The sequence below is a fragment of the Apus apus genome, chromosome 3 (genome assembly GCF_020740795.1).
Source record: "Apus apus isolate bApuApu2 chromosome 3, bApuApu2.pri.cur, whole genome shotgun sequence".
Taxonomy (NCBI): Eukaryota; Metazoa; Chordata; class Aves; order Apodiformes; family Apodidae; genus Apus; species Apus apus.
Genome location: NC_067284.1, coordinates 36,532,649 through 36,547,907, shown reverse-complemented (window position 1 = coordinate 36,547,907; position 15,259 = coordinate 36,532,649). Strand labels below are relative to the sequence as shown.

At 37.0% G+C, this 15,259-nt stretch overlaps 1 protein-coding gene across 1 annotated transcript in view; it reads left to right on the top strand.

Moving 5' to 3' along the window:
• The window catches only part of LAMA2 (laminin subunit alpha 2), a 376,628-nt gene that overhangs the window by 152,001 nt on the left and 209,368 nt on the right, over positions 1–15,259 (top strand). Inside the window, exons 10-12 of the mRNA XM_051616318.1 lie at positions 8,613–8,773; positions 12,389–12,529; positions 13,885–14,058. Of these exons, the coding sequence (XP_051472278.1) occupies positions 8,613–8,773; positions 12,389–12,529; positions 13,885–14,058 (476 nt within the window). The remainder of the gene's footprint in view (positions 1–8,612; positions 8,774–12,388; positions 12,530–13,884; positions 14,059–15,259) is intronic.

Here is a 15,259-nt window from a genome sequence, read left to right as displayed (position 1 = left end):
TTCTGTAGCCCCTTCAGGTACTGGAAGGCTGCTATAAGGTCTCCCTGGAGCCTTCTCTTCTCCAGGCTACACAGCCCCAACTCCCTCAGCCTGTCTTCATAGGAGAGATGCTCCAGCCTGATCATTCTAATGGCCTCCTCTGGACTCACTCTGTAGTCTGGATATAAGCTCCACCATGGTCTCCCCCAGGGGCAACAGGGGAATCTCTGCTCTGGCATGTGGAGCATCTCCTCCCCCTCCTTTTCCTCTGACCTTCTCTGACCCATCTGGCTGAGGGCCCTCAGCCATGCCCTGTGGTGGGTCAGCTGAAGCCAGATGGAACCAGCTGTGTCCAGCGCAGAGCAGCACTGGCCACTCCTCACAAAGACCACCCTGCAGCACCCCTGCTGCCAGCTCCTGGGCACAAACATCTGGTAAATCACACAGATTGCCAGGAGAAATGGCAGAAGCAGAAAAGAGGATGAATCCCAAAGCTAGAAAAAACCCATCAAGACAGTGTAATGCCTATACCAAACCTGTGGGTGAACGTACAGGTTACAGGTGGCAGACTTCATACAACAAAGAAAACTCTCATACTATTAAACAGGACAACTTTTATCCAAACATTCACCACTGCTGACATTCAGTGCTTTTGTAAAACAGTGAGACTGTGATTCTGAGATAGAAGCATGATTAATTCAAGGAAATGTAATGTCCCACCTGCATGTTAAGCAGCTCCTCTGTTGCTGCTGCAGTCTCTCTTCTCACACCTTCTGTGCTGACCACAGGTGTGGGTCATTCTCCAGGCGCCTGGCAGCTGACAGGTGGTTAATAGGCTGTCAGTCCTTTTCTCATGGGAAGGGAGAAACAAAGATAAAGACATTTTTCCATCTTGTTTGGTTGTCAGTAATAGTGTCATTAGAATCTCCTATAATGTCTTATACTTGCCTCTGAGCATTCAACATATCTAAACCATTTCATGGTTGCTTTCTAAATCTGCTTAACTTTCTGAATCTGATGGTGTGGTACTGTGCTTTAGCATCTTGCTTGCTGTGTCTCCTTCTGCCTTTTTAATCCTCTGACGTTTCTGGTAAATTCTTCTCTTGCCTCTTTTCTGGACCTCCTTAGAAAGAGAATAAAGCCCCTGTTTGGTCCCCTACTCTCTTTTCTTGCTCTTTGTTGTCTCCATCCATCTAATCTAAACATCATTAACTGTGTCTTTCTAATAAATCAAGAAATGTGTCATGCTGCCATCTTCATGATAACATATCCAAAATTGGAATATCTCTTTTTTGCCCCATTTTACTTTTACTGGCAAGCGACCAGCCCTGCTCATCTGGCCCCAGGCATTCTAAGTTTCATATCTCAGCAGTTCCTCCAATCCCGAGAACTAGAGTTTTTGTGTTGTCTTCATGGAATTAAATCTCTCATAAATTTGTCTTGACTGTAACCAGCTTCTTATCTTCCTGAAACTTAACTGCTGTAATTGGCTAGAGGCCTGTTGCTTTTGAACCCATTTGAATATTCTTAATCTCTGTTGAATCTGCTCTTTGCAACACATGAAGTGATTTTTTTTTCTTTTATTGCTTTTTAAACCCACTGATGTCTCCTCTTTCCAACTTATTTACTGTAGAGGTTATTCTATGTATTTAAACTACTTCTTCTCATATATGACAAGCTCAAAAATTTTTATGTAGGTAACAGCCATCATATACAGAATTCTCTGCCCAAAGCAGTCCATGGAATTGTTCCTGAAACCAGTTTTCTATGTCCTGCCCAGTACTGGGAGTGCACTGAGAAGTGGACAGTTTGCACTGCATAAATAGTGGCCATATGACAATTCCGATATTTATCTTATTTCCCTATTTTAACACCACAAAAACAAAAATCAGTCAGGTCTACACAAAACTGGGCTTTGTATCTCCTTGTTCTTTCTGTATATTTGTTTTTCTTTACTTCTTGTACTAAATGAGAATCCAACACAACAGGAAAAAATATTTGCTTGATCCACAATCTGTTTCATTACAGTGTTCGGACTATTGAGTCAGATTTGTGACTGTAAAGTCTTATTCAACTGAAAAGACATGATCATGCTAGTTGAAAGCAAAAGCCTTTTTAATATTTCTTTTAAGAAATGTGGGAAATTAAGATGCTCAAAAGGTAAGAAGAAATAATCAAGAGCAGTCTGAATATAATTTTTAACATAAAACTATTCTGAAAGCAAATAACTTTTTAACCTTTATTTTCACTCAAATTTATATTCAACACCTCGACAAAATTCTTTTTACTGTGCACTGCTCACCTTGGGCAGCAGTTGAGTTTGAAACACTGGGGAGCCTTCATGAAGGAAAGGCTGGAAAGCGTGATCTGTCTGAAGGAATCTCTCTTCACCCGTGAATCAGAATTAATACACATTGGGCAGGTTGAATTATATCTCAGATTTCACTGGCTGTTTTTTTGAGGATAAATTTCTTACTTGATGTAAGATGGGAATATATTTCTTAAATGTGTGGTAAGTAAATGAATTGGGAAGATTGAAAACGTTAAACTGAAACAGAAATATGATAATAAGGAAAATCATTGGGGATTTAAAGTCACTGTGAGCGTTTCTCAAGGAAAATAAAGCTGGAGGCTGCACATTCTCTGTGTGTTTGAGTGCCTTAGGTAAGCAATAATTAAAATGGAAAATTGTAGCAAATACCATAATAGGTGGTACATTGATGAAGTACAACAAGAGGATTTAAATAACTGCATCCTGTAGTCATCATCAGCTTTCAGATAAGAGAAGGGCATGAAAAAAATCACTTCATAATTGACTAGGCATTGCTTCAGGAGAAAAAGAAGTGGTTTTGTGTATTAACCATGTATAATTTCCGTTTTGATCAGCCTAGTAGAGCTTTGTCTTCATGTTTCACTCAGAATTCTGAAATTAAATGTTCTTCTTCTATCTCTTCAAATATTTTTTGTTTGTTTTGAATCTTCAAAAATCCTTTTAAAGTAAAATTCCATTATATGCTTAGGAGCAATATAGAGAAATAGGGCCAAAAACTTATAATAAATCAGTGAGTTTTCAAACTGTGGTACTGATAAAATAAACTGTTGAAAAGGTGTCTAGGTTTTGTAACTGAAACACAGTAATCTCGCAATAGAACTTGTCCACCTATGACAAATCCATCCTGCTAATAGGTAAACTTGGCCATCACTGATACTGTGATGACTTGCAATTGCCCATACAGAAGTGAAGGTCAAACCTATACATTCAGAACTGCTCTGTATTCCAGTAATTGGGCTTTGCTTAGTGAATCAGTGCCCTTATTTCAGGCTGTAGTGGCTAGATTTTAACAAATAACGATTTTACTCGGCTTTAAAGAACCTGCAAGAGCTATGAGGTTTGGAAACTGGCAGGATTTTGTGACTCAGTCTTCATGCTATCATGCAGTGAAATTTTTACCCTATTGCCTCTGTATGTACAATATAATCCCAATGACAGATGTTTATTTTTGATGAAAAACTTTCTCTGACGTTTTAGTATAAATAAGGTCCAGACACCTCGGTCTTTATTCAGGCTTCATATTACTTCACTATTGCTCAATTCCACGAGGTCATTTTTGGAATTTTTGCACTGCTGTACAGGATTGAAAATGGCAGGTACCAGTCCTGGGATTGCAGGTTTTTGAAGGGTCTGGTGTGTGCTGTTGAATACATTTGGTTTTGTGAAATTTTGAAGGACAGGTAGGCTGGGAGAAAACTGACCAATAAAACTCATATTTCAAGGTGACTCATCCTATAGGATGAACTTTCAAAACCTACTCAAAGGTAGGACAGAAACTGATAATATTCAGCAATAAAACAGGGAATAACAGCTCCAACAAATAAAGTCCCTTTCAAACACGGCCTATGAAGTAATAGACCAAAAGCAAAAGCTGTGCTTCTTCTGAAATAGTAGATCATTACAACAACAAAGGACAGACCTGAAACATCTGCCTTAAAATATAGTTAGTGTGTTGACATAATATGCACTGCAGAAGTCTGGTCAAAGATAACCAGTGGGACACTGACAAGAATTTACATACTGTGTAATACAGTGAGAGCCTCGGTTTTGCAAGTGCTGTAAATGAAAGAAGGAATGGAGCCAAATAAATTATATGAACTAACTGTATCAACAAGTGTAAGAGCTGGAAGAATATATGACAATTAGTAGTCTCTACACCTTCCTCTCTCTTGTGTGGAGTGTGAGGTCTCTTGATAGATGTCAGTCTGAGGGCTGTCCACCACTGTGTATACTGCATAAGAAGGAGGATTGCTGGGCTGGTGAGAGTAGAGTTTCCAATCCTGGTCTCTTCCTTAGTTGCAGAGAGAGGAAAGAGCAGGAGAAGGGAAAGTTCTTGATGGGGAACTAAAAAAAATGGACTGGTGGAGCAGTGGAGGAGAGATTACAGATTTAAATTAGAATTTGGGAGTTGTTCCTTCCATACTGAGATATTTAATTGAATTTGAGTTTGGTGAGACTTGACTTGTAAATGTAAGAATGAGTACTTGAAACTTGCAAACAAGATTGGCTCACTTCTAAAGAGGTAAACTTGCCTGTGTCTTTTCCTGCTAAAGCCTGAAGTAGAGCAGGCTATTTTCCTCTGGAAGAAACATGAGTTTCTCTTTCTTAAGACACGATTGTCTTGGCTAGGATGCATTGACCCATATTACAAAAGAGCCTGAGGGCTGTGGGGCTGTAGAGCCTTACCAGTGGCTAGTTGAGAGGAGTGTAACTCAGAAATTTGAGAATTAGCTGAGCCACAGGCATCAAAACCCATGGAGCACATGCTTTCATGATAGTAAGTAACACAGAAATTTCACACACTGAAAGTCTATATATATTTAGGACAGATCCAGAAGGTGACAGTCATTATGACATGCTGCAGGAGATGAAAGAAGCTGCAAGGTTAGAGAAGACAGACTTAATTTCACCTCTGTATAGACAAACAGGTAATACCACTTAAAACTTCTGTAGGTGACTGCTTCTTCAAACAAGTGGTTAGAGAAACCATAAAAAAGAAAAATACCTCTGGATTTGTGTATGAGGAACTGGTTTAAAATTCTTGAAGGTCAGTCAAATTCAATATTCTTGTAAGAAAGAGAAGACCTCCCTAAAAAACAACTTGATCAAAACAAGAAAAACTTTAAAAAGAAAATAAAATTAAACAATCCAAGATTGCCTATGCCAAGCATAGAGTTTACAGACTGCATATTAGACATTATGGGGAGATGCATTCCTCTAGTTCAAAATTATTCAAGCAATGCAATTAAGCTAGAAAAAAACCTACCTATTTAAACAATAAAAATAAGCTCCCTAAAAAAGCAGAAATTTTATCCTATTGAGGATAATAGAAAAGGATATAAATCGTGACAGATTCTGCAAAGTCATACTCTTAATAACACATACACATATTTTAAAGAATAATTTGCTAAATACTTAAATGTTGCTAAGAAGTACTTATTCAGATAAATCAGAATCAAAAACACTACTAGAGATTCAAAATCAGTAGGAGTTAAATATAATAAAGGTATAATCAAGTTATAACTGGATAACTCAAGAAAGAAAAGGACACAGCAGAAAAGCTAGATTAATTCTTTGTATGAGTGAATAAAAGATATCAGGGAATCTCCCACTTGGGAGTCTGTTCATGGGGAAATGTCAGAAGAACTGTCTAAAACAGGAGTGTCAGGTTTAGAGCAAGCTGATAAATGAAGAATAAAAATTCATCAGGTATGTATCATATTTATCTATGGCTTCTGGATGTAGTTCAAAATTAGTTGCTTGAAGCAAGGATCATAGTTAATAATATACTAGTTTAAAATAAAAATAGTTCTAAAACTTGCATTAATATTGTATAAAAAGAAACTGTTTATCCAATTTGTAAAAGAAAGGCAGAGAGTTTCAGGAAGCTAAAATCAGAAGATCTGGTCTCTGTACTGAGCAAATCAGTAAAACATCAATAAATTATAGAATCATAGAGTGGTTTGGGTTGGAAAGGACCTTAAAGATCATCTAGATCTAACCCCTCTGCATTGGTAGGGACATCTTCCACTAGACCAGGTTACTTGAAGCCCATCCAAGCTGCCCTTGAACAGTTCCAGGGACAGGTCATTCACAACTTCCCTGGGCAACCTCTTCGAGTGTCTCACCAACCTCATAGTGAAGAATTTCCTCCTAATGTTTAAGGGAAAGGAATGGAATGGGGGGTCAAGGAGGGGCAAGGAGGGGAAAGGATGGGAAAGGAGGAGAAAGGAAGGGAAAGAAGGGGAAAGCAAGGGCAAGAAAAAACAAGGAAGGGCAATGAAGGCCAAGGAAGGGCAAAGAAAGGCAAGAAAAGGCAGTGAAGGGCAAGGAAGGTCTCTCAACAAGCAATGCTAGTGTTGGACAGGAGTAACATGACAAATTCTTTCAGCTTTGCAAATACTGACATACAAATCCAGAGTAAGGGTTTGATCCTGAAAGTTATTCTGCCTGGATGCACTGAAATGACCTAAAGTAGACTCCCCTTAAGTTTAGGCCAGGGACATGATAAACCAGGCAGTGAAGGATTCCTTCACGTGTAGCAAACATGAGGCCTGAGAGTGCTGACAGTCTGGTAGTTTTATGTTGGAAAATTTCCTTTCTGACATTTGGCTGTGACCTCCTGAATGATGTAAATGCTGTTATTTTCAGTGTCAATAAGTATATATTAAAATAAACAGGATCCCTACAGCTGTCATGTAGAGGCTATGAGAGTAGAAACACAAGTTTAAGGTCATCCACTGTTATGGTTAGTCCAAGATTGAGAAGAATTGGAAAACTACCCCACAGAGCTACAACAACTACACCCAGTGCTGCATTTGCTTTCCCTTTATGCTGTCTTTGCCAAAGGAATGCTCTCTCTTTTTTTTTTTTTTCCCTTTTTTTTTTTCCCTTTTATTTTTTTAATTAAAATATTTTTTAATTTATTTTTTTTAATTAAAAGACAGTTTATTTAACTGGCCTTGTATATGTAAGTAATTTCTCAATTCAGGATAGAGAGGATTATTATTTTAATTAGTGGCTAGTTGAATCTTTTCACATTTACTGCTAATGATTTCTGTTCTGTACCGTGAAGTTGAGGCAGTTGGTTTTGCCATGTGGAACTACATACAGAAATCTTTCAAACACACGAGGGGCACACCATAGGCCCAACATAGACAAACTGCAGGTCTCCCAGTACATAGAAGGGTTGTGCTTGCCTGTTGCTGCCTGCCCGTCACTCCCCTTTTGGTTTTGATTGAATTATTTATACAATTTCTGAGGCAATTTTCTGTGGCAAAAATGGGCGGAAGTCAAGATCTTTTTTTTTTTTTTTTTTTTTTTTTCCAGAGGGCAGTGTGCCTTATGAATCTGTTTGAAGGATTCAATGAACATGTGAGCAAAGGCTTATTTGATTAATACTGTATTTTGATTTTCAAAAAGTTTTGACAAGATCATCTACCAAAGAACTTGGAAGAAAGTAAAATGAGGAAAGGTTCTTTCATGTACTTGGTTAAAAGAATAAATGGACCATTTTTAAAGTGATGATCAGAGTGAACTGTTGAAAATATTAATATTTAACCTGGAAAAGGGATGAGTAGGTGACAAAGTTAATAAGTACAAAACCTTTCAGGATAGAAAAATGAAAGAATGGCAAAATGTTCAGAAAGATCTCAAAATAGTCAATTTCTGGGGACTAAAATAACTGATGAATTTCTGCAGCAATTAAAGGAAAAGTAGAACACGAAGAAAAGTAGTTTGACTTGTACTTTCATTACAGCGATTTCTTAATGAGGCACCAGCAGTTGTGAAACAGCTCTTAGAATTTCCTTGGACTGTGCCCTGGATGTATCAGCTCAGTTCTGGCTCAGCAGTAGTCAAAAAGGTTAATGGAGCCTTAGGAAATATTACTGATGTTTAAAAAATAAAACTGAAGACATTGTAAAACCATGGATAGGTCCACACTGTTCCCTCCCTTCCCCTTAAATAAGTTGTTGGAACTGAAGGCAGTGCAGAGAAGGACAATAGGAGATTTTCAGGCATACAGAGCGGTTTCTGTGTAAAGAGATTTAATGGGCTTAGGAGTTTTTGGTATATGAAATAAAAATGTAGTGGGATATGATACCAGTTTAACAGACGTCAGTGTTTTCTTTCACACTACACATGGCTAAATGTGGAATTTACTGCTAGGGAACTTTATGGATTCTGAAAGTAAAAGCAAGCATGTTCAAGGGTGGTTTGGTGAATTAATGGAAGAGAAGTTTTTCAGGGACTGTTAGATGCAAGGAAGTAGGGATGAGTTCCAGTTCGAAGGTCTCTAATGTACGGACTTCTGGAAGCTCAGAATTCAAATCACTGTATACTTGCTTTATTCTTACATGTTTTTTCTAGACTCTCAGGCAGATTACTGAGTTAAATAGAAGTATGGTCTGACCCACAGTAAATGCCCTTAGGTTACACCTATCAAAGGTGTTGCTTTGAGTATTCTAACACACATATCTGATGATGATGATGATGATGATGATGACAATAATAATAACAACAACAATATATTTTTTTTGATAAATCAAATCTGTCTCCTTTTTTGTCCCTCTTCCCATAGATATGCTGCCTGGATTCTGTCACTGCAAGACTGGCTATGCAGGAGAGAGCTGCAACAGATGTGCCTTGGGTTATAAAGGATACCCTGAGTGCCTGCCCTGCAACTGCTCAGTGAAAGGCAGTGTGAATGTTGACCCTTGCATAGGTCCCTGCATCTGCAAGGTATGGATGTCAAATTCTTCTGAGCTATAGGAAGATATCAATGATACTGAAAGACTGCAGTTAATGGTTTTCTATCATACATACACAGCATTCCACTGTCCCACCTAGCTATGTTAGTCACTTTTCATAGAACACTTGTTCTTGGTCCTGTGAAGTCTTTGATTGTCTTGGCTCATCTCAGTACACACTGTAATTAACATGGTTACCTAGGAGCCTACTGTCAGTCAAACATGTCCTTAGAAATCTGTAATGAAGGAATACTTCAGAAAATTGAATAATTTTTTCAAACTCACATCCTCATCTACTCAGAAACTGTATGTTTAAAGTATTGTGGGCTGTGAAACTGAACTGTAATATCACATCAAAAGAGAAAATTAGGTGAACTGATGATGTATTAAAACAAAAAAAAGTTGCCTTTTAGGAGTTGTCACTGGGGATAGAATCTTTTTTCTTGCCAAATTCCAAACTGAGAGCATTCTTTCCTGTATTGGGATGGTTGTTTAGAAATCTCTAATGTATTTTAAAAAATAATAATTCATTCTTTCTTTATGATGAATGTCTTGATTTCTAGGAGAAAATTTTAAAAATTATTTTCTCTATGTGCCAGCAAATTATCTGTTAATATTATATTGAAATAAAAAACTTATAGAAACACATACATCTACATATAAAACACCTAGTCAACAGAAATGCATCAGAAATTGTAGTTCTTTGTAAGTCACAGATTAGTATGTGATCATGAAAAGGTCCAAAGGACAATTTACTGCACTGTGGGCTAATTTTTCTGTGTCGTTCTTGTAGGAGTTTCCTTCCAGCATTTAGTTAACAGAATTAGTCACAAATGTGGATTTAAAAATACTTACATTACATCCTTAGATGCAAGAACTTACACAAAACACTTAAATGTATCAGCTTATACTGCATAAATACATTGAAGCTCTGTTGTGACAGCTGAATAGCACTGAAATCTACTCAGAGAATTAACCTTATCCTCACTTTATGTAACAGTCACATGTTCTCTGTCAGAAATAAAATCTATCCATATCACAGTTCTAATTCCTTAGCTGTCAAGTCTACATGAACAGAAAAGGGGGATTTTTGCTGTATTCTGACTTGAAAGGGAGCTTTGACAAAGGTGTCATATGCTAAATTGCTAAATATGCCAGTGCTAAATTATTCTTCTTATTATGACATTATTTTTGTAAAGCCAAACTGACCTTTTAGTACAATCAGACCAAAAAGAATAAACATAGAGATAATTGTTCCTATCCCAGAGAGTCCACACTATATACCCTATTTCCTCACCGTTCATCCTTTGTTTCCTTTCTGCTCCTTTAAACCCTTTTAAAATGTTTGTAGGACAAGAATGATAGCCTTTGCAAATAGCTGACATACAGATTCATACACATTTCTTTTTAGCAGTAATCTTCAAATTCAAATCCATGCAGATTATGGTCAGAGGGACACTGAAATAATTAGATTAGTTATGCTCCATATGAAGAATAAAGTGGAATGTCTGAACAGGTTAATAGCCAATGTTGCTTCCCTTCTTTTAAACACACCTTTCAGTTACATATGATGAGCTCTACATTTCCTGAAGATAGTTTTCTTGTAAAGAAAATTGACTGCTGGAAAACAGTTCTAACTATAATCAACACAATGCAACAGAACATTATCTTTACCACATTAGCCAGAGTAGACTAAAGTACAGAAAGGTGAGGGACAATTATGAATGCCTCTTTTATCACTAATTATCTCAGAGAGCTTTCTGAATGTTTATGTTCAGTCTCATTTCTGTATAATTTAAACTGGTCTGAACACAATATTCAGAAATAAATGAGGCTGTAGAAGAATTGTCTGATTCAAGGTTAGATCTTCTTTCCAACTTAGAGTCTTACATATCTATTATCCACTGAACTTGTTGCCTACTCAATAGAATTACACAGGTTTTACTCACTGATAACATGCTTGTGACTGTAGAGTAGGACAACTTTTCATTTAAACGTGTATTTTGCTTTGCCACTTTCTATTTATTTATTTATTTATTTGTTTGTTTGTTTGTTTGTTTGTTTGTTTGTTTTACCTTTCCACTTTACACACATGAAGCAAGTCAGCAAGGTCTGAAGCTTTTGAGACCAGTGTTCATAATTACAGTTAGTAGAATTGTGTGTGAGAGCGTTTGGGTGCCCGTTAGCTCTCAATTGCTACCAAGATTATTTTTCATATAAAGCATGAATAGCTGGGTGATTTCAGCATACCTGTGGCAATTGATTAAACCTGAGATTGCTGGTGAAAATGTAAAAATATCAATCTTTAATGAGATGTTGAAGTTAAAAGGAGTTGACTGATTGCCTTGAGTTGTATTAAAAAGATTATTTTTTTTTGTTGAACAGTCTATATGATGTTGTTGAAGGGGAGCATAGATGCAGCACAGCAGTAGAGACAGAGCAGAGATACTTTGCTGTGCCTGTCAATGTCTAATTAGTAGTGAAAACCTATTTACACTTTCATGTTATCTCCTTCTTTAATTGTCATTACCCCTTCTCCCTCACTGTCCCTATTTTAATCCGTGCCTGCCATACTTTCTCCCCATACCTCCAAATGCTGTGCTCTGCTTTTTCCATCTTTCCTAGATCTTACAGAGGAGGCTACCAAGTGGCTTTTGATGAACCTCAGAGCTATGTATTTCCAGCAATCATAGACTACACAGTGTGGGCAGACTTTTTGTAATGTCTTCATTCTTTGCTGATGTGGAGCCAAAAACTCAGTCCATGTGCCTATCATATAGCCCTGTCTCCAGGATTAAAGACACTGTATATAACATTTTTGAAAGGGCAAGAATTTTCTGTGCTATCTTTGAAAAAATATTGAATTACTAAGCAAGCATTGTAGCATGAGCCTTTTGCAACATACTCCTTATAGAAAAGCTAGCTTATAGGAAATTTTAGCCTGTAGAAAAGCTTTGCCTGTAGGACTTAATGCACAACATAAGCTTTATCTGAAAAATGTAATTACCAAATGCTAAGGTTAAAATTCTTCATGTATATTTAGTGCCTGGCTTTCTGCACAGCAAGGGTTTGCAGACCTGGCTGCATGGCTGGAAAATACATGTAGTTATGGAAAGAAGAAATGCAGCCCTTTTAAAACTTGGATTTAGCCTGAATTCAGCTATTAATGATAGGCCACTGAAAAAGTGTTACACTGAATGACTAGTGCAACTAATACTATGTACCTGTAGTTTGTATCAATTTCACACAGGCAGATTTTATCAGGCATACCTACAAGCTACAGTTGTTGAGGCTGTAACATTGTGTCCCATACTTCCTTTCCCACTGACACTCTTCAGTGTGAAGGAGATAAATTAGATTTTTCCCTAAAATCAGGTGTGTCCATTCATGTAGAAGAAAAATGAAAGAAATTATAATGTCCAAATTCTGTCTCTTGTTATTTACATGCAGCAATAGTGACTTTTATTGTGTAGAGGACTTGCTACTAATATTCATAAATCAGAATAATCTTTCTTACAAATGTTTGTAGACCTACATTTATACTCTCCTACAGATCTCAAGTTCTAGCTTGTGATAACTGAAGTAATGTTCTAACATGCTTTTCCAGGAACATGTTGAAGGAGAAAACTGTGATCGTTGCAAAACAGGTTTCTTCAATCTGCAGCAAAATAATCCCAAAGGCTGTGAGGAATGTTTCTGCTCTGGGAAAACAAGTGTCTGTACACACTCCCACCTTACCTACAGAACTGTAAGAAAAAGCATGCCCTATCAGTACATGTCCTTGGTTTTCTGTTTCTGTGTGTTTTCCCTGTCTATTGTCACCAGAGTGCATCTTACAAAATCATGCAAATTCTTTTATGCCGGATATAATTTTCATTTATTAGAAAGAAAATGCTCATAAGCTTTGTTTCTGTTCATTGTGAGCAAGTTCTGAAAAAGTGCAGTTGCACAGTGAGAAGTGCAAAAGAAGCCGTAACAGGCAAAAAAATAAGCCATGTGCAAAATACAGTCCTGGGGTGTGCTTACATAGTCAGTCCTGAGTTAGTGCAACGTATCCATAGGGAAACCTCTTTTCCAGGTAATTATTAAATTTCTAGACCTGAAATAATTAAGAATTTTGAAACAATAGGTGTACAATATACAACTTACGGAAAAAAAAAAGAAAGAAAAGAAAAAAAAAAAGAAAAAAAAAAAGGGTGCCCTATAGGGAGCATTTTGAGTTAATTTATTTTTCATCCTGCATTCCTAGGAAAGGATGTGAAAAGGAGAAGAACCTACTATTCTTATTTGTGCTGTAGAAAAATGTCTTTAACCTGCAGATATACTCTATACTTTAAATTAGTTCTCAAAGCTCAGGCACCAATTCCACTCTAATGGATGGATGCTACATATTCATGTCTGTAGATTGAGTTTGGTAAATGTGTTGCAGGTCTAGTAGCTCCTGGAAGTCTTCAAGTAAAATCATATATGCCTAGAGTGCTCATTTATATGCCAGCATCTGAAAAATTTTTCAATCCCATGGCTGAGCTAATGTTTCATTCTGCTTTTATCCAGTCTCCAGAAACCATCCTTGTATGAACAATGTGGTCTTCTCTGATGATTAATTTCTAGTTGTGGGATTTCAGAAGTTTAAGTTCTGGTGCTTTCCAGCTTTGCTTTTGTTTTCTAAAAAAACCCAAACAAAACAACAAACAAAAAAACTCAAACCAAAACAAAACATATATTTGAACATTTAAGTTGTAAGGCTTTAGGATTACTAATTACTATAAGTTATGCTGTTTACAACAATCAGAAAATGTGTATCCATTTCTCAGCTCATCATCCATACCCTCCATGACTGATATTATATATTGAAAACTTGTGTAACGTGTGGAGATATTCTTTTGCATTTGTTTATATGATACCTTGCACGACCATTTGAACTAAATAAAACAAATACTTGCAGTTACTTCAGACTACTCAAAAGTTTTAACTCCCTGTCACATACAATAAGAGAAATTTTGGCTATTACATTGAAATGGCTGCTGTCTTGATTCTCATTGTAATGTGTTGACTTTGGTTTTTTTTTTTTTTTTTAATTTTACTTTTTTTCTGTCACTATAGGTAGAAGACATGAATGGCTGGTATCTGACTGGCTTACAAGGTCACATAAAAGTTACCCCCAAGCAAAAGAGATTTGATGGGTATCAGCAGTTTAGCATCAGCAACAAGGCTGCTCGAAAAGTACTGCCAGAGATGTATTATTGGAGTGCACCCAGTTCTTATTTAGGCAACAAAGTAAGTGCAGATTGTACTTGCCTAAGCACTAATTTGATTTATTGAGAAAAAGATGTAAGGCTTTGAAGGTGGGTGGAACTGAGGGAAGATTAAGTTGGAATACCTATTTGACCACCAAACTTGCAAGCAGAAAGGAATCAGGTGTATGGAGTATCCTTGTGAGGCAAAATGTTAATTAGAGAAAATGAACTAAGTATCTTCAACCTTGAGCCCTCTTTGGTCTTTTGCTGTATTAGAGAAGTCTGTGTAGTTTGCAGTACTGGTTTTTGAATGAATTAGTGTGTGTGTCATTCAACTTGTCCAGTTCTCTTCTTAAATTGTCCTCAGCTTTGAAAACCAGTTCCCTCGTCTGCTTTTCAGAGATGCAAGTTGTGCATCAGATGTTGTGGGGGTGTGTTACAACATTTTGCTGTTTGGCAAGAAAGTTGTGTGTGGGGAGCTCTCTGCCCTAGAACTCAGAAAATGCTGTTGTGAGCTCGGTGCCACTTCTAATGCATATATTTATCCAAGTCTATATGTGTCCATGTACACATATATTCATGCCCCTTAGGTTAATACCAAATATTTACTTTCTAAGCTCATGGATGCTTTAGTGATCTGACTATGAGGATTCTCACTACTAGACTTTCTGCTGTCATAGCTGATGCCTTCATGAAAATCTCAATAAATGCAAAGAAAGCTAAATAGTTTTCCATTTCCTGTAACCCAGGTTATGCTAAAACTGATCAGAAATGCTAACACTGATACACTTGAGCACATTTTCCTCTGCAGTCCCTTAAGGCTAGTCAGCCTCTTGTGTATTTACCTTCTTCCTGCTGGCTGAAAATCAACATGACAGAAGGTAAGTGAGCATGTTGAAACTAAACAGCATCATTCCAAAGAACTGGGCATCCTGTTCATGGCTATAAATTGTTAAAGATAGTTGTGATCATTTAGCTGGGCAAAGGAGAGTCTCTTTAATGTTCCATGGCAGGTGAGCTTACTCTGAGATACAAACTGATGCTTTTCCAGACAGAATTTCACCCAGTTTCTCTTCAGTGAGCAAAAGAATGGTTAGAATGTGCACAAATTATTTGAACATGAAAGATACTTTTTCGGTGTAATTTGAAGGTCCTTTGTGGTTACTGTCAGATATCTCTGTATGAATGAAGCAATTTGCCTTAATAACTGAACCATATAAATTTTTGATACTGCAATAATA